We start from the raw sequence: 23,951 nt of genomic DNA on the forward strand, positions 1-23,951 counted from the left end.
ATTTCCATTCTCACCCCAAACTGGTGAGATGAAAGAACAACCGACAAAGAAATTTAGGGTAATAAAAAAATAGAAGACCTTACAAGAGGGAGATAAGTTTATAAAAATATTCCAGGTTCACTGCTATGTTGGCTGAAAACATTAGTTCAAAGGACTATATTTTGAAAAACTGTTCTTCTTATCATTTACTAATACTTACTATGTGCAGAGACCTATGCTGAAGAAAACTTTAAAAACTCGACTTTCTGGCATCTTAGAGTCTAGGACATACTCTAAAATTAAAGAGATGCCCCTCTGAGATTCTAAGATAAAGACAAAATTATATATGTGCTCATATAGATTCCAAGTGATGTATAAAATTTCAGGGAATCTACAGAATCTCTAATGCCTGTCCCTCAATTTTAATTAAGAAATTTTAGTCTTGACATAAAATATATATACATATATATACCCAGAAATTTCACCACCATTGATGTATCCTACTAATACAATGGCTTCCCAGGTGGCACAGTGGTAAAGAATCTAGCTGCAAATGCAGGAGACAGAAGAGAAGCAGCTCCAAGCCCTGGGTCAGGAAGATCTCCAGGAGGAGGAAACAGCAACTCACTGCATTATTCCTGCCTGGGAAACCCCACGGGGAGAGGAGCTTGGTGGGCTACAGTTCATGGGGTCACCAAAAGTTGGACACGACTTATCAACTGAATAACAATAAATACAAAATCGCTTGTAAAAAAGACAGAAAGGAAAAATCTCTATTTTGAGGTAGATATAATGGGGTTTTTTTGTGAAGGTGAGGGCGAATGCCATTGGAGTACAGATAGAAAATTGAATATACCATCAGAGAGTGCATCACTGCATCCAGGGAACTTTCTATTGGGCTTCCTAATCTTCTTTCTAACAAGACTAAGTCTAAATACATTCTGCTTTTCATCAAGTTTTTGAGACCAGATTTTGATCCATTGTTTAAACTTTGACAAGCACATCTAACAATTCTGACTGTGTCAAAATTTTTTTTCCCCACTTAGAAGTTATGAATTAATCATTGTCCAAGATAAGAAAGCCAGGCACTAGTTAGAGAGGTAAGGGTAGATTTTGTTCAGCAATACTACTGCAATAGGGAAAAGAGCCCAGACTGAACTGAACTCAACTTTGATTTGTTTAGAGATGACTGGGCATTTAAAAAAGAGAAAGGAGGCAGTAAGGGGATGACTAAAGTTAAGCAGAATCAGGGAAGTAGAAATTTACACAAAGGCAGAGAGTAGTGGTTAGTCCTTGGACTTCCCAAGTGGCACAGTGCTAAAGAATCTGCTTGCAATGCAGGAGACGCAAGTTCGATCCCTGCGTTGGGAAGATCCCCTACAGGAGGAAATGGCAACCCACTCCAGTATGCTTCCCTGGAAAATCCCATGGACTATAGGCTGCCAGGCTTCTTTGTCCATGGGATCACTAGAGTGGGACACAACTGAACAACTAACAGTTTCACTTTCAGGGGTTAGTTAATGTGACCAGGCCATGTGGGTTTGCTAATTGGTGCTTCTCCAGGGGAGAAACAAACTTCTTATATCTCAGTGTCAGGAGGCAATGATGACAGAGCAAGATACCAAAGTTAAGGCTATTACTCCCAAAGGAGGGGCTTCCCTGGTAGCTCAGCTGGTAAAGAATCCAGCTGCAATGCAGGAGACCCCCCATTCGATTCCTGGGTTGGGAAGATCCCCTGGAGAAGGAATAGGCTACCCACTCCAGTATTCTTGGGCTTCCCTGATGGCTCAGATGGTAAAGAATCTGCCTGCAATGTGGGAGACCTGGGTTCGATCCCTGAGTTAGGAAGATTGCCCGGAGGAGGACACGGCAACCTACTCCAGTATTCTTGCCTGGAGAATTCCCATGGATAGAGGAGCCTGGCAGGCTATATAGTCCATGGGGTCACAAAGACTTGGACACGAGTGAGCAGCTAAGCACAGCACAGCACTCCAAAGGAACTGGGAGTAAAAGGGGGAGTTATCTCCCAGAAAGCTTGCATTTCAGAGGGCCAGCTCTCAGGTCCTAGAGGAAACTGTTTGGGTGGTAGACTTATAACTCAAATGGTAGAGAAAAGATGTAAAATTGCATGAACCATTCTAACATGTGCTAAGTGCTCTAAGAGGGGTTTAAGGGTCTGTCTGCTTATCACATTGTGGCTATATCAAATGCTAATTTCTTCTTGCCGCTTTGGGCTTTCTCAAGCAGGTATTTTAAATGGGGCTGAGTCATCGTAAGAATGATTTTGAGCTATTTGAAACTATGTTCAAGTCTCTCAAAGGTGTTTGTGTGTGTGTGTGTGTGTGAGGGGTGGGGGTAAAACTATTTGTGTTGAGAATCTACAGTTTTTATAGGTCAAAGTTGAAGCCAAGTTGAGAAGAGGGCTCAGAGGAGCCTGACTACAGAATGATCAAGGAGAGTCTGTCACTGTATCCAATATAGGTAAATTCAATTAAACCCAAGGTGCATTGACAGAGAGCCTAATTTTAGTACAGTCATAGGTTTTCAGAATTGGATTGAGGACTCAAAAACCACTGAAACAATCTCTGACTTCCTCTATAATATTCCTAATGAGCTAGCATCAACCAGAATTTCCCGCTGATGGAAAATTCACCTCATGATGAATCATGAGCACTGCCTGTACTGGCATGATTGTTAGGAGCATTGCTTACCTTGAGTCCAAACCTATATTCATGATGCTTTCAACCATCAGAGAGTTTTATGACAAAACGGAAGGAGCTTACTCTCCCAATTATCAGCAGAAGATAAATAACCTGTCTTCTACTCATTCATCGTCATTGTTCAGTCCTGTACAACTCTTTGTGACCCCATGTACTGCAGTATGACAGGCTTCCCTGTCCTTCACCATCTTCCAGAGTTTGCTTAAATTCACAGCCATCAGGTCAGTGATGCCATCCAACCATCTCATCCTCTGTCATCCCCTTCTCCTCCTGCCTTCAATCTTTCCCAGCATTAGGGTCTTTTCCAATGAGTCAGCTTTTTGCATCAGGTGGCCAAAGTATTGGAGCTTCAGCATCAGTCCCTCCAATGAATATTCATTACATACTTAATTTTCTACTCATTATATACTTAATTTTCTTTTTCTGGGGGAATGAGTGTGGCTCCAGTTACTTTATTTCTTGCATTCTGTTTCCATTGCTTCTTTGTAGGTACTACCTTAATTAACACAGCCTTTAGGTTAATGGGCAAATTTTTAATTATGTATGAACACTTACATGGACACATGGGGTAGCAGCTAAGGAGAAGCAGGCAGTGGTTCTTCTTCACCTCTATCAGGTAGTGAAAGGAGCCCCAGTCACTCAGACAACAGAGTGACTTCAACTTAAAGGTGAGTTTGAGTCATATCGGGAAAAAAGTGGAGAATGTGTTAAATGTTTCACAGTTTTCTATTCTTATTAAAGGTAAATTCAATCTAAAATTATTGAACTCTTATAAGTTCCAGTGAGACAAGTTTTACTTATTTTATTTATTTGGCCACACCTCACAGCTTGTAGAATCTTAGTTCCCTGACTAGGGATTGATCCTGGGCCCTTGGCAGTAACAGTGTGCAGTGCTAACCACTGAACCATCAGGGAATTTCTCGCTTTATTTATTTTTAAATTAGTTGATGCAAAAGACTATTTCTGCCAAATACTGAGTGAATTCTGTGTTACTCTAGTGTAGCGTAGTGTTAGTCACTCAGTTCTGTCCAACTCTTTGCGATCCCATGGACTGTAGCTCACCCAGCTCCTCTGTCCATAGGATTCTCCAGGCAAGAATACTGGAGTGGATAGACATTCCCTTTTCCAGTGTTACTATACCTTTTGACTAATAATGTGGACTCTTAGGACTATTCATTTATTTAATAATTATTTAGTAACTAATTTTTACTCTGTGCAGTGCACTGCTAGGTGCTGATAATAGGCAAGTAAACGAGATAGGCAAGATCTGTTTCTTGTGGAACCTGCATTCTAGTGGTGAAAGATGAATAATACACAAATAAAGGAACAGATAGGGCTATGTTGTAATGAATGTTGTGATGAAAATAAATGAAACATGTTCATATAATAACAAGTGAGACATATCTTGTGAGTTAAATAAACAGAGGCTAAATGAATATTTGCAACCAGAAACTTCTAGACCCAGATGTCAATTAAAATCATAAAGAAAATTTGCCATAGAAGATAAGAAGAGAAAAAGAAGGAAAAAGACAATTTAAAAAATAGATTATAGAATTCTTCAGTACAGTCTCACATAGAATTCAGTATAAAACATTTAGCCTAATCACAGAAGACACAGGCTATAGCTTGTCAGATTACAAGTTAAAAGTTTTCAGGAAAAACTAGCCATTGTGTATGGAGCTGGAGACATGTGAACCACTCAAGAGGCTTACGTTCCTATGGCCATTGCACCTGCTGTTCCTTCTGCACTGTCTGATCCCCCGGCTCTCCTAGACTGGCTCCTTCCCATCATTCAGGTGTCTGTTCAATAGCTCCTCTGAGAAAACTTTTCTGATCACCCAGTCAAATCTGGCCCCCACATCCATGTTATTCTCTATCCCAGTACCATGATATATATATATATATATATATATATATATATATATATATATATAGTATATATTAAATACTTGTCAGAACCTGAAATCATCTCAATATTATGTTATTTTTGATTATTTCTTTTTCTACAAGAAAGTAAAGTCCAAGAAGTAAAGCCCTCATCTGTCTTATTTATCTCTGTGACAATAACACTGCCGGAGACAGAGAAAGGGAATGGTGAGGTTGATTATTACCTATGTTTTACTACTATTAAGTAAAGTGATGTTGATATGTCAGGGTAAGGAGGACTTACAGGATTATATACTGCAAAAAGTATTAAAGAAGCTGATCTCTATCATCTGGAGAAAAAAGGCTTTGACTAGGCACTTTAGCTGCCTTTGCATATTTGGAATGAGACAGTAGACACATTCTCCTTGGCTCCATTGTAAAGAACCAGAATATATGAAAGCCAGATAGAGGTGCAGTTCTATTGAATATGGTAAAGAACTTCTGAGCAGTCCAAACAGACCAAAAATCCAGTGATATTCCTTGGTAACTAGTCCTTATATTGATCATTATGACTTTATGGGAAACTGGAGTAAATCCTTATTTCTTAATGTCCAGAAAAACACCAACATCTCACTAGATGTTATTAAGTATTTTATAACATAATAAGTAAATTGTGGCAAATTAATTTGGGGGGGAAATTAAGTTAAAGTTAAAAAAAATCTGTATTGTTGAAAATTTAATAAAGCCTTTAATAAAATAAAGTGCATTATGAATCTCTCCATCTCTCCAAATGAAATAGTGTCTAGGGTTTCCCAAGTCTAAGTGACCAGAGAGTTCCTTTTTCAAGAAATACTAGTTAACATTTCATGGGATACCAGTGTCTTAAAGATCAAAGGTCTGTGGTTCTCTTTACAGAAGAAGGACATGAATTGGTGGGGCTCGGGGTACAGAGGGAAAAACATTATGAACTGATTGGTGTCTTTTCCAAAATCCATGTGATAGAGTACCAACCCCTAATGTAACTGTATTTGGAAAAGTGCTTTCAAAGAAGTAATTAAGGTATGACTGATATCATGAAGGTGTGGCCCTAGTTAATAGGACTTGGGCCTTTACTGGAAGAGGAAGAGTCACCAGGGCTCAAACACACGGAGTGAAGACCCTATGAAGACACAGTGCAACGGTGGCTGTCTACACGCCAAAGAGAGAGGCCGCAGGAGAAACCAGCCAGGCTGGCTCATTGATCTTGAAGTTCTCGTCGCCGAAACTGAGAAAATGAATTTCTGTTGCTTAAGTCATCCAGTCTTTGGTATTTTGTTATGGCAGCCCTAGCAAACTAACATATTCTCTAATGTTGGCTAATTCTGGGGTTACAGGTATTCCCTTCAGCGCTGAGCACAGTAGACACGATTTTACTAATTAGAGCAGGGAGGTGCATGTTTGTGTATATAATCTAGATCCAGATAGTGTCAGCTTACTTAGAAGCAACATGAACCAACAGGACAAGATAGTCCTTACTGTTAATTCACATCATCTTGTCCCATGATCGAAACTATTACGCCTCAGTGATGCAAATAAACTGAATAGAACCAAAGTATAGAATTACTAGATGTGCTATTTTCCGGTTCCCATGAGAAGTAGGGTATAAGGTCCCGTCAGACACAAGATCAAAATGCAAATATTCAGATCTCTAGGTCACTGTGCCCAGTGCATGGAGGTATGATCACAATAGAAAAAAGGAAGGGAAAGGAAGGGAAGGGAAAAAGAGTTGGAGCAGAATACCCAGTCAGTCAAGTGGTTAGGACTCCATGCTTCCAATGTAGGGGGTGACCGGGGTTTGATCCTCGGTCAGGGAACTAGGATCCCACATGCCACAAAAACAACAAAAGTGGAAGCATGAAGGGGCCACATAGGGAAGGGAAAAGATGACAGACAAAAGGTTACAGTTAGTTCAGCCAAATCTAGGCCACTGATTGTAAACTGCCACAGGAAGGCCTTGAAGGTGATGGATGCCAGTAAAAAAGGCACTGGGCATTGAGGGTGAACTGGTGAAGTAATTAGGAGAGAAAAACAGAATCAAGTAGTAGACTTCTGACTTTTTCCCAGCCACCCCCAATCCACAGCCTTATTTATCATTTGAACATATTAGGGTTCCTTGGAGGGGTTTTAACCTGAAAACTTGAAGCACCAGTCTAATCTCTCTAGCTGTGGCAGAAGCAGAGAGTACCAGTGGTGAAAGGACTGTCACAGCATTGCATCTTAGACAGATGAAGGTGGGGGACAGAGAAGGAGACTTTGTTCCCTGGTTCTCAATCATCCCCTCTCCCACTGGGATCCTCTTCCTTTCCAGATGATCCTCACACATGAAAATGCCATGCACCCTGACCTGGTGCTCAGCCCCTCTGCCTGCTCACTTGAGACATCACCTATCCTTCCTGACTAGTCTGATTTGGCCAGTTTTATTCCTATTACTCCAATTTCCAATATGTCTTCAAGGCTACCTCTTAGATTTAAAGGCAATACATCAGTGATTTAAAACATGGACTCTTAACCTTGATCATAAACTAGCCACTTCTCTAAGTCCCTGTTCCCTCAGCTAAGTAACAGGGCAAATAGCAACACCCATCTCATGAGATGGTCTTAAACTATTTCATGCACACAGCAGGTATAGCACAGTTCCAGCACAAGTAAGTGCTTAGTGTTTGGTGGATTTTCTTATGTTAAGGTTCCCTTCCTACAGCCAATCTTCCACACCTAATTACTGCCCAGCTGAGATAGTGGCTTCGCTTTTTCCCTCCAGCTAACTGAACAAAACCATCCCAAAGAAAGAGAAATGCAAGAAGGCAAAATGGTTGTCTGAGAAGGCTTTACAAATAGCTGAGGAAAGAAGAAAAGCAAAAGGCAAGGGAGAAAGGGAAACATATATATACCCAACTGAATGCAGAATTCCTGTGAATAGCAAGAAGAGGTAAGAAGACCTTCTTAAACAAACAATGCAAAGAAGTAGAGGAAAACAATAGAATGGGAAAGACTAGAAATCTCTTCAAGAAAACTAGAGATACCAAGGGAACAGTTCACGGAAGGATGGGCATGGAAAAAAAAAAAAAGACAGAAATGGCAAGGACCTAACAGAAGTAAGAGATTAAGAAGAGGTGAAAAAAAATACACAAAAGAACTGTACAAAAGGTCTTAATGACCCAGATAACCATGATGGTGTGTGTGATCACTCACCTAGAGCCAGACATCCTGGAGTGTGACATCAAGTGGGCCTTAATAAGCATTATTACAAACAAAGCTAGTGGAGGTGATAGAATTTCAGCTGAGCTGTTTCAAATCCTTAAAGATGATGCTATTAATATGCTGTATTCAACATGCCAGCAAATTTGAAAAACTCAGCAGTGACCACAGGACTGGAAAAGTTCAGTTTTCATTCCAATCCCAAAGAAAGTCAATGCCAAAGAATGTTCAAACTACCATGCAATTGCACTCATTTCACATGCTAGTAAGGTTATGCTCCAAATCCTTCAAGCTAGGCTTCAACAGTACATGAACTAAAAACTTCCAGATGTACAAGCTGGATTTCTAAAAGGCAGAGGAACAAGAGATCAAATTACTAACATCCCTTGGATCATAGTGAAAGAAAAGCAATTCCATAAAAAAAATCTACTTCTGCTTCATTGACTATGTTAAAGCCTTTGACTGGATCACAGCAAACTATGGAAAATTCTTAAAGAGATGGGAGTACCAGACCAGCTTACCTGTCACCTGAGAAACCTGTATGCAGGACAACAAGCAACAGTTAGAACCAGGCATGGAACAAATGACTGGTTCAAAATTGGGAAAGGAGTACATCAAGGCTGTATATTGTCCCCCTGCTCATTAACTTCTAGGCAGAGTACATCATGCGAAATGCCAGGCTGTATGAATCACAAGCTGGAATCAAGATTGTCAGGAGAAATATCAACAACCTCAGATATGCAGATAATACCATGCTAATGGCAGAAAGTAAAGAGGAACCAAAGAACCTCTTGATGAGGGTGAAAGAGGAGAGTGAAAAAGCTGGCTTAAAACTCAACATTCAAAAAACTAAGACCATGACATCCAGTCCCATCACCTCATGGCAAATAGATGGGGAAAAACTGGAAACAGAGACAGATTTTATTTTCTTGGGCTCCAAAATTACTGCAGACAGTGACTGCAGCCATGAAATTAAGAGACGCTTGCTCCTTGGAAGAAAAGCTATGACAAACCTAGACAGCATATTCAAAAGCTGAGACATCATTGTGCTGACAAAGGTCTATATAGTCAAAGCTATGGTTTTTCCAGTAGTCATGTACGGATATGAGAGTTGGACCATTAGGAAGGCTGAGTGTTTTTGAACTATGGTGTTGGAAGAGACTCTTGAGAGCCCCTTGGACTGCAAGGAGATCAAACCAATCAATCCTAAAGGAAATCGACCCTGAATATTTATTGGAAGGACTGATGCTGAAGCTGAGGCTCCAGTACTTTGGCCATGTATTCGAAGAGCCAACTCACTGCAAAAGCCCCTGAGGCTGGGAAAGACTGAAGGCAAAAGAAGAAGGAGGCGACAGAGGATGAGATGGTTAGATAGCATCAACGACTCAACTGACATGAATTTGAACAAACTGCAGGAGATGGTGGAGGACTAGGAGCCTGGCACACTGTAGTCCATGCGTCACAAAGAGTCAGACATGACCCAGTCACTGAGCAACAACCGTCCCGGGAACTCTTCACTCAGGCCCAGTTCCAATGTAATCCTCTCACCCTTCTCTGAATTACTAATAAGTTGCCTTTCCCCTCCCTATGACATCTGAAATCCACTAGGGAAGGAACTCTCATACTTTCAATCTTTTCTCTCACTTCATTTTTATATTTTTCTTCACTAATTCTATCCTGCCTTCCCTAGAATGGAAGGATGGGCATCATGATCTTCTGTGAGGAGACTCCAAGTTTCCACTCCTCCCAGGACTATGGGGATGAATAAGCAAACTGCCTTCAGCCTAAAATGCACTGACTGCTTTTTTTTTTTTTTTTTTAATCTTCAGAGCCTTCATCTTTCACCTCCAAAGAAGTCTCCATAATCTGTGGTTCATTGTGCAGCTTGAAAATTTCTTACCAAAAGTCAAAGCAACCCTACACGGATCCCCTGAACTTAACTTCTTCCTGACCTTTTTGAATCTACAGACATTTACCTCCACCCATTCTTCATCTACTTTATTTTTGTATACAGCTTGAAGATCATTATCTCAGTCCCAGCCCTGAGAAATTAAACACTTTTGCTTATCAGTCACAGCTTCTATAAACAATTGTTCCTATTGGCCACACCTACTAAGTGCAAACTTTGCCTGAACCTTGACCTTGACCTCTAAACCTACACTGCTCATACCTTGCATAGCTCATCAAAACCTTGTGAAACACTTCACTCCCTTGCAAACCTACTACAGACTTTATGGCTACCCTCAAGTCTCTGATGCACACACTCCCTATCCATAATATCTCTTTTCCCAGTGACTCAGTGTCATATTTTCGGAGAAATATTAAGCATGGTACTGATTGGGTCTGCTAAAAATTAGTACTAATTCTGTCTAGTGGCCACTAATTTTATATCCTTTGTTGAGTCTCTGACTTGCTCTCATCAAGTTCTATGCCAAGTCTTCTTCATTGTATTCCAGCTTTCAGACAAACTTGATTCTTCCACTGCAAAAGGCAATCCCAGAACGTAACAGTCAGGGTCAAGCTTACAATAGGTTCCCCTTCATCTTTCTTTCTCACTTTCCACATTATCTGTCTCTCCACTCATCTGCTTTTCTCTGCCTTCCTGTCACAGGGAATGGTGTTACACCTGCGCTCTTAGTCTATTTCTTATTTTTCTAGACTCCTCTAATTAGCCCCTTTCCATCAGGTAATCTTAAATTTCTTCGTCTTCCCTTTGACTTTAAAATATGCTTAGTCCATCGGAGACCTTGCTGCCTTCGCTTCTTCCATTCTCCTCCTTTGACAATCAAACATCTAAAAAAAATTACCCTATCTTTCCACTTCATCCTAGTCACTCTTTGATTCTATTCCCAATCCTTTTAGCTAATATTTCATTTTAAACTGCAACAAAACACCTTCTTGAAATATAATGACTTTTTCTTAGTAATCATTCTCTTCAAACTTTCATAGCAAACAATAAAGCTTATAATTAACCCTATTAGAACATTAGAACATTCACTCCCCCTTTTTTCCATGACTGAACTCAATGGTTTCCAACATTAATTGGTATTATGATCTTGGTAAGATCACTTAAATCCTCTGAGCCTCAACTTACTCACTGATAAAATCAGGGTAATAAAAATTCCTCCCTCAATGAGTTGTGATTAATATCACATTCCTTATCATTAGTTACTGTATATCAAGCTCTAATTATGATACTGGTATCTGATGCATAAGTGAGTAAGTGAAGTCACTCAGTCGTGTCTGACTCTTTGCGACCCTGTGGCCTGTAGCCCACCGGGCTCCTCCCTCCATGGGATTCTCCAGCAAGAATACTGGACTGGGTTGCCATTTCCTTTTCCAGGTATCTGATAGATACACATTCACATACCAGAGATTTTACATGTTTATATATACAGACTATATGTATACATATATATATGTATAATTGTATTTCACATTCAAAACCACTCTGTGAGGTAAATATTATTTCTATGTTACAGATGAGGAAACTAAATATCCAGAACTTAATCTACTCACTCAAAGTCATACAACCAATATTTATTAGAAACAAGTTTGCAAATAAGATCCATGGGACTCAATGCATACATTCTGCTTTAAAATTTAAAAAAAAATTTTTTTAGGCTGCATTGTGCAGTATGTGGGATCTTAGTCCCTCGACCAGGGATCAAACCTGTGTCCCCTGCATTGAGAGTATGGCGCCTTAGCCCCTAGACCACCAGGGAAGTCCCCATGCATCTATTCTTAACTAAGATTATATTGTTTCCCAAACAGATATGAGTCAATATTTAGAGAGGCATGCAATGTCATTTATTATTATCTTTTGTAGGTGTTATGCTTTGGAATGTACTGAAATAAACCCAAAAGCAAAGCACTGGAGGAACAGTCTACTACCTTCCCCCAGGTTTTCGTACCTATGTCCCCAGGCCCAAAAGACAAAAACAATGGCCATTTGGACAACTGTACTTGGACAATATGGTTTACAATCTAATGTCAGCAATCCCAGCAGGTACTCTTGGCCTGTCAATAATAACAATAACACTCATAGCAACAATTACATGCACTGCCCTTTAGAACAGACTTTCATGTAAAAGACTTCAATTATGTGAACTCTACTGGAGCTAGCAATAGGTCCCACTTGACATGACATGAAACTAATGCTCTGCGGTGGGCTCTGAATCGTTTGCCAATTATTTCTAGTTCTCCCCATTCTGGTTTTCAAGAGACAAGGTAACACTGTATTCAGTAATCTCTATGGTTGCACAAGGGCCAAGGATGGTAAGGCAAAGTGACATAGGTGCCAATTCTGAGCTGGAATATTCAATTGTTGTAAATGGAAATCTTTAGGAATACATCTTTACTTCACTTCACCTTGACAGTTAACAACATTCCAAATGGTGACTATCCTGTCTACCTAGAGCCCACTGAAGCAATGGGGCACCATCAGCTGACCACCATACATGTATGGCTTGTATGTATGAATAAAAATAAACATGTATTGCTTTAAGTCACAGAAATCTTGGGGTTATATGTTACCACAACATAATTGGGTCTTCCTAACAAATACAGGCTCATGGCACAATGGACTTCCTGAGGATCACAGCTAGAAAATGTCAATGCCTTTCTCCAAGCCTCAAAAGTGCTAACGTCACTATTCCTTTCACTATATTCTTGTCTGCTTCATGGACTTCTTGCCTTGAAAATAAAACAACATTTTCCCAGGCGCCAAAATATAAACCTAAGTGTAATTTGTTGATTCCTGGGTCAGGAAGATCCCCTGGAGAAGGGACAGGCTACCCACTCCAGTATTCTTGGGCTTCCTTGGTGGCTCAGATGGTAAAGATTCTGCCTACAATGCAGGAGACCTGGGTTTGATCCCCGGGTTGGGAAGATCCCCTGTAGGAGAGCATGGCAACCCACTCCAGTGTTCTTGCCTGGAGAATCCCCATGGACAGAGGAGCCTGGCGGGCTACAGCCTGTGGGGTCGCAAAGAGCTGGACATGACTGAGCAACACAGCACAAGTATGAAGTGTAATCTGACTGATCTGAGTGTAATAGTCTCTATTTTGGTGAAATACAGAAAGTTTGATATTTTCATTTATTCCGTAACTATGTCAGTAGACTATATTTAATATCTTCTACTCTGAGTTTTAGAATTCAAAGGAACAACATTCCCCACCCCTAGAGCAGGCAGAAAAATACTTCTCACCTTGAATAATCAATTTGTTGGTCAGACAGGAAGTAGCAATTAAGTGACAAGGGCTGTAACACCACCCAGGGTGTGACACTGTCCTTTGAGAGCCTCTCAGAGCCAACCCTGACTTTGGATGACTTCACAGGAAAGGCGGAGAAATCAAACACTGCTTTATAAACATGACCCTTTCCGAGAGTATGGCTGATGCAGTTGTGACCATCCTGAGTAACCTCTGCATCACAGTTGTCTCCATCATGAAGATCACTGGGGGTCTCCTTCTGCTCTGTGTAGTGGCCCATCTCTGCTCCTGCTCAGGTGAGTTAAGGGTAGATAGTGCCCTTAATAGCCATAAGCTTGTTCTCTGACATAGCCCCTCCTAGGATATGAACATCTCAGAGAAATGTCTGGTCATGTGGATTTAAAGAATACTAGTTTGTAATAGAAGGGCTTTCCTGGTGGCTCAGAGATTAAAGCGTCTGCCTGCAATGCAGGAGACCCAGGTTTGATCCTTGGGTCGGGAAGATCCCCTAGAGAAGGAAACGGCAACCCACTCCAGTATTCTTGCCTGGAGAATCCCATGGACAGAGGAGCCTGGTGGGCTACATTAGTCCATGGGGTCGCAAAGAGTCGGACACGACTGAGCGACTTCACCTTCACCTTCTCGTAATAGAAACAGCCCTGGCCTGGAAAGGGAGAATCTTATCTCCCACTCGGAGTTGAAGGGTTTGGATCTAGAACATTCCCTTTCAAGGATTTTTATTTCCATTCATGGCACCAAAAACAAACACACACACACACACCACTTTTTTCAGAAGTCCACCATCTTATTGTGTGTGTTAGTCGCTTAGTCATATCTGACTCTTGGCGACCCTATGGACTGTAGCCCACCACATTCCTCTGACCATGTAATTCTCCAGGCAAGAATACTGGAGTGGGTTGCCATTCCCTTCTTCAGGGGATCTTCACAACCCAGGGATTGAACCCGGGTCTCCTGCACTGCAGGCAGATTCTTTACCCTGTGAGTCACCAAGGGAAGCCCATTTTATTAGGACCCTGGAAACTGCTGGCATCATGAGATACTACTCCTCATCGCAAAGATGCAGAAAAACTTGAATCTCTCTCCAAATTAATCCAGGAAAACATAAAAAAAAATTCTCCAAATCCCAGGAGTCAACAATTAAACTTTTATATAGTGAAAAATTACTTAAATAAGATTATAATACCTTAAGAGATACTCTATTACTTTTCTTCATATCAATTAGGAGGGGGAGAGTATCGAAGATGGTGCTGCAGGCTCTGAGAAGTAGTGAGTGCAATACTTTTATTGCTATCTGATTTAAAACATTATCAGAGACACAATGAGCTCCAGAAAACATCCCATGGTATACAGAGGGAGGAAATTTGGATAATTCTCTTGCTTGAACCAAGGATTACCTAACACAGTGGCCATTTGGCTTCATCAGAATATAGTTGGATTTTGTGAAAGGACAGGGTAGGTGCCGAAACTAATTACCAGAGGAACCACAGAGTCTTATTCAACAGATTGACTTTACATTAATTCATGAGACCTCACAACTCTGCTTTTTTTTTAACATTTCCAACTGAATCTCTCTTTCAGAAGCTGCTAGCCTGCCTTTAAAAACAGTGAGTATATTGAACCACAATTTAATTGCAGTTTAATTTCCTATTTAGTTTGATTTCCTATTTACTGTATTTAGTCAACAAACACTTGAGAAATACATATGAAAGATTAATTCAGTATGCTTGTGGTGGGGTGAGTGACCAGGTGAAAGGCAAGGCAGCTGTAGATAAGTTGCCTCTGCTTTTCAGAAGGCAGCTGTAGAAATGTGATATACATATAAGCAAATAATCTAAGTGTAAAGAAAATGTTCCAGAATTTAAAAAAGAGAGAGGGTACTTCTAGCTGAGAAGCTGGTGATGTCTCCATGGAAAGGGTAACATGTGTGAGGCAAGAGACAGTTACCTTGGTTAACAGCACAGATTCTGGGTTCAAATCCCAGCCTTACCACTAACTAGCTTTTATATTATATAAGTTCTCTCTTTTTATAAGCCCATATCTCCCTCATCTGTAAATAGGGGTAATAGCAGAACCTATCCACTTCAGTTTTCTGAAGATTAAACAAACAAACAAAAAAATTCATGTAAGATTTAAGTTTAATGCCTGGCAAGGAAATATGCAGGAGCTGTTAACTGTGATTACTAGTAATAATACAAGTGATACTGGTAGTACTAGCATTTGTCAGTGCGGTCATAGTATTATCAAGATAAGTAGCCACAGCAGTTTCAGTGTATAGGAGCTGGGACTTCTGGGTGGTACTGTGCTTCCTGTCAGACAGAGGCCAGAGTAGCCTAGCTTAAGGACAAGGAGAAAAGCAGGACATTCTCTTATGTATGTTGCAGGTGAACTGCAGCATTTACAAGAAGTACCCAGTGGTGGCCATCCCCTGCCCCATCACATACCTGCCTGTTTGTGGTTCTGACTACATCACCTATGGGAATGAATGCCACTTATGTATTGAGAACTTGTGAGTACCTCATGGGAAGGAAAAAAAGCTAGGGCACCATCCTTCACTGCAATCTTCTCCTCTTTCCACTAGCATGCTCAGCTCTCTAAAAACTGTACTTACCCACCCAGAGCATCTGGGAGAGAGAGAAAACTTGCTGCCTCACAGTTGGATTAAGGATAGCCACCTGCTCTGCCAGCTTGGACTGGTCCCTCCATGACAGAGCCTCTAATTCCCATCTGTCAACTCAGAGTTCTTGTTAGACCAGAAGGCTTCAAATTACTGTCTTTAGAGCCCAGAGGTTCTGTAGAGGGAAGTTAGGAGTCACCCAAGAGGTTACAGAGATCATTTGGGGAGGTCTACAATTCTAACCAACTTCGGACTCTTTTTAAGTAGTGGAGTTCCACATAATTTCTTATTGGAAGAAATGTTTCTGAATCCCACACTAAAAAATAATTGAAAACCACTATACTATCATGTAGAATAGAAGCCTCTTATCCTACTTCTAAGAGACTTAATGGCCAGTAGATGATTCTTAGATAAACTGTGACCAGAAGGTCTTTATCCTCCTCAATTTCCTGGTGGCTGTAAATATCCGTAGCCTAAGGCAGTAGGGAGGATAAGGCTACCACAAAGATTTTTTTCTTCAACCTGAAATAAGGAATACAATAAAGTCCAAGCTGTCATGACTTGGACTAGAATCCTCATGGACATGTTTTTAAGTATTTTGTTTGGCTTACACAATGTTTTGGAAGGCAATATAACCAGGCAGAAGACACTTCTTTCGTGCAAAATAGGCAACTCAGGGGTCGTAACAACCAGTTCCCTTTGCTCACTGTTAACTCTCTTTTAGACCACTGAATTTTGGCCACTTAGCTCTTGTGTTTTGTTTTTTTTGTTTTCTTTTTTTCATCTTTGTGATTATCTTAACAAGTTAAAATATCACATTAGGGCCCGAGCCCAGAAGGATATGTCTACACACGGATTCCTATTCAGGAGCTTTTATTTCACAAAAGGGAAGACTCACTAATGTGCACAGACACTGGGCCCTCAACCTGGAAAACGGCTTGCGTCCGAGTACACTGAAGAGGACACACGGTGGAAGCTCCCCTCACTAGTGCAGGGTCCAGCCTCACCACGGGTCCTGCTGACCAGGAAGCCTGAGGGGCAGGCCGCCTCAACTTCCCTTGTCAGAGGTCCTCCTTCTTTGCTGGTTTAAGACTTTGGGTGATTAGTCTGGACTGTAGGATCAGTACAGGGAGCAGGTTGGATGAAAATATCACTGGACTAGGGTCATTCTGCTACTCGCTCTGTCAGAAACTGCCTGTAGCAAGGACACTCCTTTTTAGGGACCATTTTCCTCATGTGTAAGATCAGGTTATGGCTGTAATCTCTGTAGTTCCCTTCAGCTCTAATATAATGTAAATTTTCCTCTTGTGTTAATGATCCTCTTAACTGTGTCTTCCCATAGGAAGAGTCATGGAAAAGTTCAGTTTCTTCATGAAGGAGTATGTTAACTTCCGCACAGACATGGATACAGAGCAAGGATATCATCACTGTCATCGTCATCATCCCTGGTTCCGGGAGGGTGGGATTGGTAGGGAGCGGGCAGAGACAGACTCAGAGTCATCTTTGTTGGGTGGGGAAAGTTGTGCTCTCCTTCAGACTTCTGTCTCACTGACTGACAAATACAAACATGTCAAAATAAACTAAAAAGTACAATAAAAGTGTAACAGGTCATTGTTGCATTCCAAGCATCAAAATAATTACACTTATTAAAAACTTTGCAGAACTACTATCTACCTAGTAACTTCAATAGATCAAAAGATAAAAACCCACTTTAAATGGAACATAAGGAGCAAAATATGTGTAATGCCTATTGTGGCTGTTCAGTCACTGAGTCAAGTCCGAATCTTTGTGTTTCCAGGGACTACATCCCACCAGTCTTCTCTGCCCATGAGGTTCCCCAGGCAAGAATACTGGAGTGGGCTGTCATTTCCTTCTCCAGGGGATCTTCCCAAACTAGGGATCAACCTCACATCTCTTGCATTGGCAGGTAGATTGTTTACCACTGAGCCACCAGAGAAGCCCTTTGTAATGCCTATAGCACAGTCATAAATATTTTTAGGAATGACATGCCTTCACAAACAAATTTGATAAACACATTTTATAGCAAAAATTATCAAAATAAACCACTGAACTCTCTGACAGCTTAAATATTAACTTATTTCTAAGGTTTTTAAAAAGTATATGTTTAAAATAAATTGACAAAAATTTTTCATTTGCAAGAGAGACCCTATTTGGGCAATTAATCTCCTAATTGTTCTAACGAAAGTCTAATTCCTAATTGAGTCTTCTTTACCTGACATACCAATCTGTTTTAACAAGGATGCTGTGTGATTCTACTCAGGGAGGAGGGCACGCTTGCAAATCCTACTTCAAATTTAATACAGCTCTGAACCATCTTTATAATTTTAATTATCAATCTAATTGTGCCACAAACATCAGCTATTCCATATTAATAAATCCTGACCCATGATTTTAAGATTCTCAACCCCCTAATCCTAATGTTAAATACCTAATTTATCCATAATCCTAGACAATTCATAGAGTTTAACTCAAATCTATGTTTAACACTAAAAGCTCACAATATGTTAATCACAGTAAGACACTCAGTAATCTAATATTTCTCAGTCTTTGTTCATTGTGACACACCTTTTCAACCAAATTGTAAACATGAAGAACCAGTGTCTAAGTGCACAAAAGAGAAGAAACACTGGTCCAGAAATGCTGACTAGTGAATAAAAACAAAAGCTCATCTTTTCTCCTTTCATTTCCCTTTTCCTCTTTCTCAAATAGTTTTCCTTTTCTCTATACTATTTTTTCTTTTTCTATATATTCCTTCCCTGTTATTTCTTATTGCAAACTTTTCCTAACTTTTCCTTAAATTCCTTACTTTTTCCTCCCTTTCTATAGTCTCTATAAGCATCTTTTATTTATTCAAAGCCTTCCAGCCTCCATATCTCAAGGTCTGACTGTATATCCCTTTGTAGCAATGGTCAGATAAGCACATTTGCCTATATACACACTTGGGGAAATTTTAAGTTATTAGACATTTGTCTCAAAATGAAGACAGCTGGAGCCTCACCTCCAAAATGTCTACCATGTAAGTCTACATATAAGTAAGTATATAAGTCTACATATAAGTAAGTCTACATATAAGTCTTACCTAGGCTTATAGCCTAATTGATACACCTTGACATTTAAAAATAAATTCTGATTTCATATAAACCCAAAATTCACCTTATATCTAAATCCCAATTTTTACCTTTCACAACTGCTCTATAGCATAAGGCTTAACCACTCCCTTCAAAGGCCAACTCTTTATTCTATCTTTTAAATCAAAATTCAAAACAAATCTTTAACATTAATCTACATGCAATTCATTTTATATAAATGAATCTGAGAACCAACACAGAACTCAGTCCTAAACTTTAAAAACTGTAATCCTAATGTTTTGCTATCTCTGGGTCTTATTTCTATTCATCGATTGAATTGAAATGCCTATGTTTATATGCACGTTGTACTCTGCTTATGTGTGATTATGTCACGGGAAGCTAGAATCTCACTTTGTATGCTAGTAACTACGTAGGTGTATGTTCACATGTGACTCTCTTTATAGATGACAAGGTCATGACTGGTGGTGCCAGTAACCTGACATTAATAACTGTGTTTAAAAGTCAATATGTACACAAATATAGTGAGTTAACTCATTTTCAGTTAATAGACATGTAGATTGTTTCATTTAGTATCTTATTGTTGACTATTTACACTGTGACAAATTAGTTCCTGTTGTTGGTTTCCCCAAGTAATGAAAGCCTGAAACTGAATTAAAGTAAAAAGTTAAAACACAAAATAACAGAAAAAATAAAACATGGCTAAGGAATTCATAACATTTATAACAAAATAATTTTTCAACCTGAACTGTTGTTTTGATCCAGTTGCTTTGAGTTAAATGATTTCAAACCAGTTCTGTGCCTCTCTGACAGGCTGCTTCTATCGAGGCTTAATTGAGTTTGCCTAACTCATGCGTGTCTCAGTCTGGGTCTCCTTCTGGTTATTAGTTTGTGGCTATAAAGCTGACAGGAAGTGTCTTTTCTAACAATCTTATTCGTTTCCTACCATGTCTACAAGCAATCTCACAGAGTAGCCTGAGAGGTGGGGCAAGTGAATGGATTCTTCATGTTTCACAGTCATTCTGCCCATACCAGTGAAGACACGATGCACTTGACTTCCTAAAGCCAATGACCTGGACCTCTGTGTTCTTTGGAAACTCTGCGGAAGAATGGATCAGTCTTGCTCCCATACTTGGGGCTCTGGATTATGTCTGGTTCAGGAAAGCAAGACATCCAATCATAAATGTAAATGTCAAATCAGTTCAGTTCACTCACTCAGTCATGTCCAACTCTTTGCAACCCCGTGGACTGCAGTCAGCCAGGCCTCCCTGTCCATCACCAACTGCCAGAGTCTACCCAAACCCATATCCATTGAGTCGGTGATGCCATCCAACCATCTCATCCTCTGTCGTCCCCTTCTCCTCCTGCCCTCATTCTTTCCCAGCATCAGGGTCTTTTCAAATGAGTCAGCTCTTCACATCAGGTGGCCAAAATATTGGGAGTTTCAGTTTCAACATCAGTCCTTCCAATGAACACCCAGGACTGATCTCCTTTAGGATGGACTGGCTGGATCTCCTTGCAGTCCAAGAAACTCTCAAGAGTCTTCTCCAACACCACAGTTCAAAACCATCAATTCTTCGGTGACCAGTTTTCTTTATAGTCCAACTCTCACATCCATACATGACTACTGGAAAAACCATAGCCTGGACTAGATGGACATTTGTGGACAAAGTAATGTCTCTGCTTTTTAATATGCTGTCTAGGTTGGTCATAACTTTCCTTCTAAGGAGTAAGCGTCTTTTAATTTCATGGCTGCAGTCATTATCTGCAGTGATTTTGGAGCCCCCCAAAATAAAACACCCACTGTTTCCACTGTTTCCCCATCTATTTGCCATGAAGTGATGGGATTGAATGCCACAATCTTAGTTTTCTGAATGTTGAGCTTTAAGCCAACTTTTTCACTCTCCTCTTCCACTTTCATCATGAGGCTCTTTAGTTCTTCTTCACTTTCTGCCATAAGGGTGGTGTCATCTGCATATCTGAGGTTATTGATATTTCTCCTGGCAATCTTGATTCCAGCTTGTGCTTCCTCCAGCTCAGAATTTCTCATGATGTACTCTGCATATAAGTTGAGTAAGCAGGGTGACAATACACAGCCTTGATGTACTCCTTTTCCTATTTTAAATTTATTTAAAAAATTTTAAATTTGCAAGTTTAGGCCTTGGCAAAGACATGATTTTATTTAGTTTTACTTGCTTCTCTGTACTCATCAACATTTGCATCACTGAGATCTTTATCATCCTTATCATCACTGTCTTCATTAGAAAACTCCACCAAGCAACTCAGGAGAACACAAGGAAACTTTAAACAGAAGACTGTGTTTACCCCAACGTGAACTTTTACCAGGTGGGTAGGTACTCCAGTTGTGCAGTATCTTTTCCTTTACTGTTTAACATGTATATTGTGAGAGTCAGATGAGATATGCATGTGAACATGTTTCGTAAATTATAAAGTCTTATAGAAATGAAAAGGGATGATTATAACGTGCATCCCCATTCTTCTCCATCACTTACAAAAGCATAAAAATATATACCACATTTTTTTGGAATATGCTTGGCATGTTAAATACTCATGACCAGTAAATGCTCATGTATTTTTCTTGGTTTGAAAAATGGCAACATTTCTGTTCATTAGAAATTGATACTAGGAAGTGAAAAGGAGAATGTGCAGTTTAAACATGTAAGATTACACACATTTACTTATATAGTTTGCCCCATTTGAACAGGGCCTTACTTAACACAATAGCATGAGCAAAACTGCAATAAAAATGTTATGTGCATAATCTCAAGGAATATCATTACAAAATATTTATGATTTTTAAAGTAAAAAGAGTAACTTAAAAGTGGATAACCTAGAAGTTATTACCAGCTGACTCAAGTGATTAAAGTTAGCATTGTTAGTGATGGGGCAAATCAACATCATGTATGTGTACATCAGGGGTGGGTCCCCGTGTCCGGCACCCGGGAAGGAGTACTTAGAGGTCCCTTTCCAGGCAGGAACACTCAAGTTCTACCCAACTAATACCACACTTTGGAGCCAGATCTAGGGTGAACAGATCCTGGGGGAGCTCTAAACAAAGGCATTCCAGGTCCCAAGAAGAAGCAAAACCATCTTCATTCCTGGAGCTACAATGCTGAGCAGTAGTCTGGGACAAACACAATGGAGAAAGGGACACAATCTTTGGTTGCCTCTGGACAGAACCACAAATGCAGTCCCTATGGACTTTAGTTCACTTTGACCACATGGGCCCCACTTGCTTCAGTGCTCACCTCCCTGGGGACAGAGCACACGAAGGTAATGGATCCTTAGTGAACCTGACCCTCAGGGCTTCTACTCTAAAAACTGGGGAGGAGATATCACCATCGACAGGGCTGTGACAGCCATGGAGCAAAGAGGAGACCCCTTCCATCATTCAGTGCAGACTCTGGTTACTGTACCATCACACCTTTTATAAAGGAGATAAAAACCAGCACATGCTGAGAAAAGAAGTGGCTGGCATCCATACTAAAACAGCCCTGGCACTGAAAACATTGGACTCACACGGTCTACATAGGGATATTCCCACATTAAAACATGCCTTCAAGGCCATGGTAGATAACTGTTTCCCCTAAACTCAAGGAGACAACGAAAGTTAAGTAACATGAAAAAGTAGAGGAACTATTTCCAATTAAAAGAATAGAGAAATCCCTTGAAAGAACAAATGATTAAACAAACCTCTCAAGTCTACCAGACCCCAAGTTCAAAAAGGAGGTAGTAAAAATGATGAAAAATATAAGAAAGATTATCAATAACAATGCAAATCAGTGTAACAAGGAACTAGAAACTGTAAAGGAACCAACAAAAATTACACAACTCAATTGCAAAGATAAAAACCAAACTAAAAGGAATGAATACCAGACTAAGTAACACAGAAGAATAAATAAGTGATCTGGAAGACAGAATAATGGAAATACTTAATCAGAGCACCAGACAGAAAGACAAATAAAAAGAAAATGAAAGCAATGTATGGGATAACATAAAGGTGTGTGAACCTATGCAAAATAGAGATTCCAGAAGAAGGAGAAAAGCGTATCAAAAATATATTTGGAGAAATTATGGGTGAAAACTTTCCAAACCTAAAAGAAAACAGATATCCAAGTACAAGAATCAGAGGGTCCCAAACAAGATGAACAGACCCACATCAAAACATAATAATTGAAGTAGAAAAACTTAGATAATTCTAAAGGCAGCAAGAGGAAAAACAAACAGTAAGTTACAAGGGAACCTTAGTAAGGTTATCAGCTGATTTCTCTGCAGAAAATGTGTAAGCCAGAAGGGAGAGGTATGACCAACTGGAGTGCTGAAAGGGAAAAATCTATAACCTAGAATACTCTATTCAGTAAAATTATCATTTATAACAAAAGGAGAGAGAAAAAATTTCTTAGAGAAGCAAAAACTAAAAGAATACAACAATATTAAACCTAACATAACAGCAAGTATTTAAAGGTCTTCTCTAAATGGAGAAGAAACAAAAAATTATAGGAAAAGAAAAAATACAACAGGAAAGGCAAATATATGAAAGGATTGAAGATTATTTACATAAGCCGGTACATAGATTAAGAAACCATCAAAAAATTTTATAAAAGCAATTTTAACTTATATAACTACAATCAACAGAAAACGGAGAAGGCAATGGCACCCCACTCCAGTACTCTTGCCTGGAAAATCCCATGGACGGAGGAGCCTGGTAGGCTGCAGTCCATGGGGTCGCTAAGAGTCGGACATGACTGAGCGACTTCACTTTCACTCTTCACTTTCATGCATTGGAGAAGGAAATGGCAACCCACTCCAGTGTTCCTGCCTGGAGAATCCCAGGGATGGGGGAGCCTGATGGACTGCCGTCTATGGGGTCACACAGAGTCGGACATGACTGAAGCGACTTAGCAGCAGCAGGAGCAGCAATCAACAGAAAAAGGATAAACAAGAAGATGTAAAATAGAACATCAAAATTGTAATGTGAAGATGGGAGAAAAAATGTAGATCTTTTAGAATGTGTCTGAACCTATATGACTATCAAGCTAAAACAAGCAGATATAGTTATGCATTAACACACTTGAAAACCAGGGTACTATTAGCCACTCACTTCTTAGTCGCTCAGTCTAACTCTTTGTGACCCCATGGAATGTAGCCCTAGGCTACTCTATACACAGGATTTCCC

At 40.0% G+C, this 23,951-nt stretch overlaps 2 protein-coding genes across 2 annotated transcripts in view; one reads left to right on the forward strand and one right to left on the reverse strand.

Moving 5' to 3' along the window:
- Positions 1–23,951, reverse strand: part of LOC110144797 (serine protease inhibitor Kazal-type 10-like) — a 151,651-nt gene that overhangs the window by 65,454 nt on the left and 62,246 nt on the right. The gene's annotated exons all lie outside the window — the stretch shown is intronic.
- LOC110144796 (serine protease inhibitor Kazal-type 7-like) lies at positions 13,220–17,183 on the forward strand. Its single transcript, XM_020904873.2, has 4 exons — positions 13,220–13,308; positions 14,612–14,637; positions 15,415–15,539; positions 16,990–17,183. The coding sequence occupies exons 1-4, from the start codon at positions 13,248–13,250 to the stop codon at positions 17,033–17,035; spliced, it is 258 nt and encodes an 85-aa protein (XP_020760532.2). The 5' UTR covers positions 13,220–13,247; the 3' UTR covers positions 17,036–17,183.

This window comes from Odocoileus virginianus, chromosome 3 (genome assembly GCF_023699985.2).
Source record: "Odocoileus virginianus isolate 20LAN1187 ecotype Illinois chromosome 3, Ovbor_1.2, whole genome shotgun sequence".
Classification (NCBI taxonomy): domain Eukaryota; kingdom Metazoa; phylum Chordata; class Mammalia; order Artiodactyla; family Cervidae; genus Odocoileus; species Odocoileus virginianus.

Bases quoted from the DNA above. Each gene is read 5' to 3' on its own strand.
- LOC110144796 (XM_020904873.2), top strand. From the start codon at position 13,248: ATGAAGATCACTGGGGGTCTCCTTCTGCTCTGTGTAGTGGCCCATCTC. The intron at 13,309-14,611 runs GTGAGTTAAGGG...TCTCTCTTTCAG, and splicing joins CCATCTCTGCTCCTGCTCAG to AAGCTGCTAGCCTGCCTTTA. The intron at 15,540-16,989 runs GTGAGTACCTCA...GTCTTCCCATAG, and splicing joins CACTTATGTATTGAGAACTT to GAAGAGTCATGGAAAAGTTC.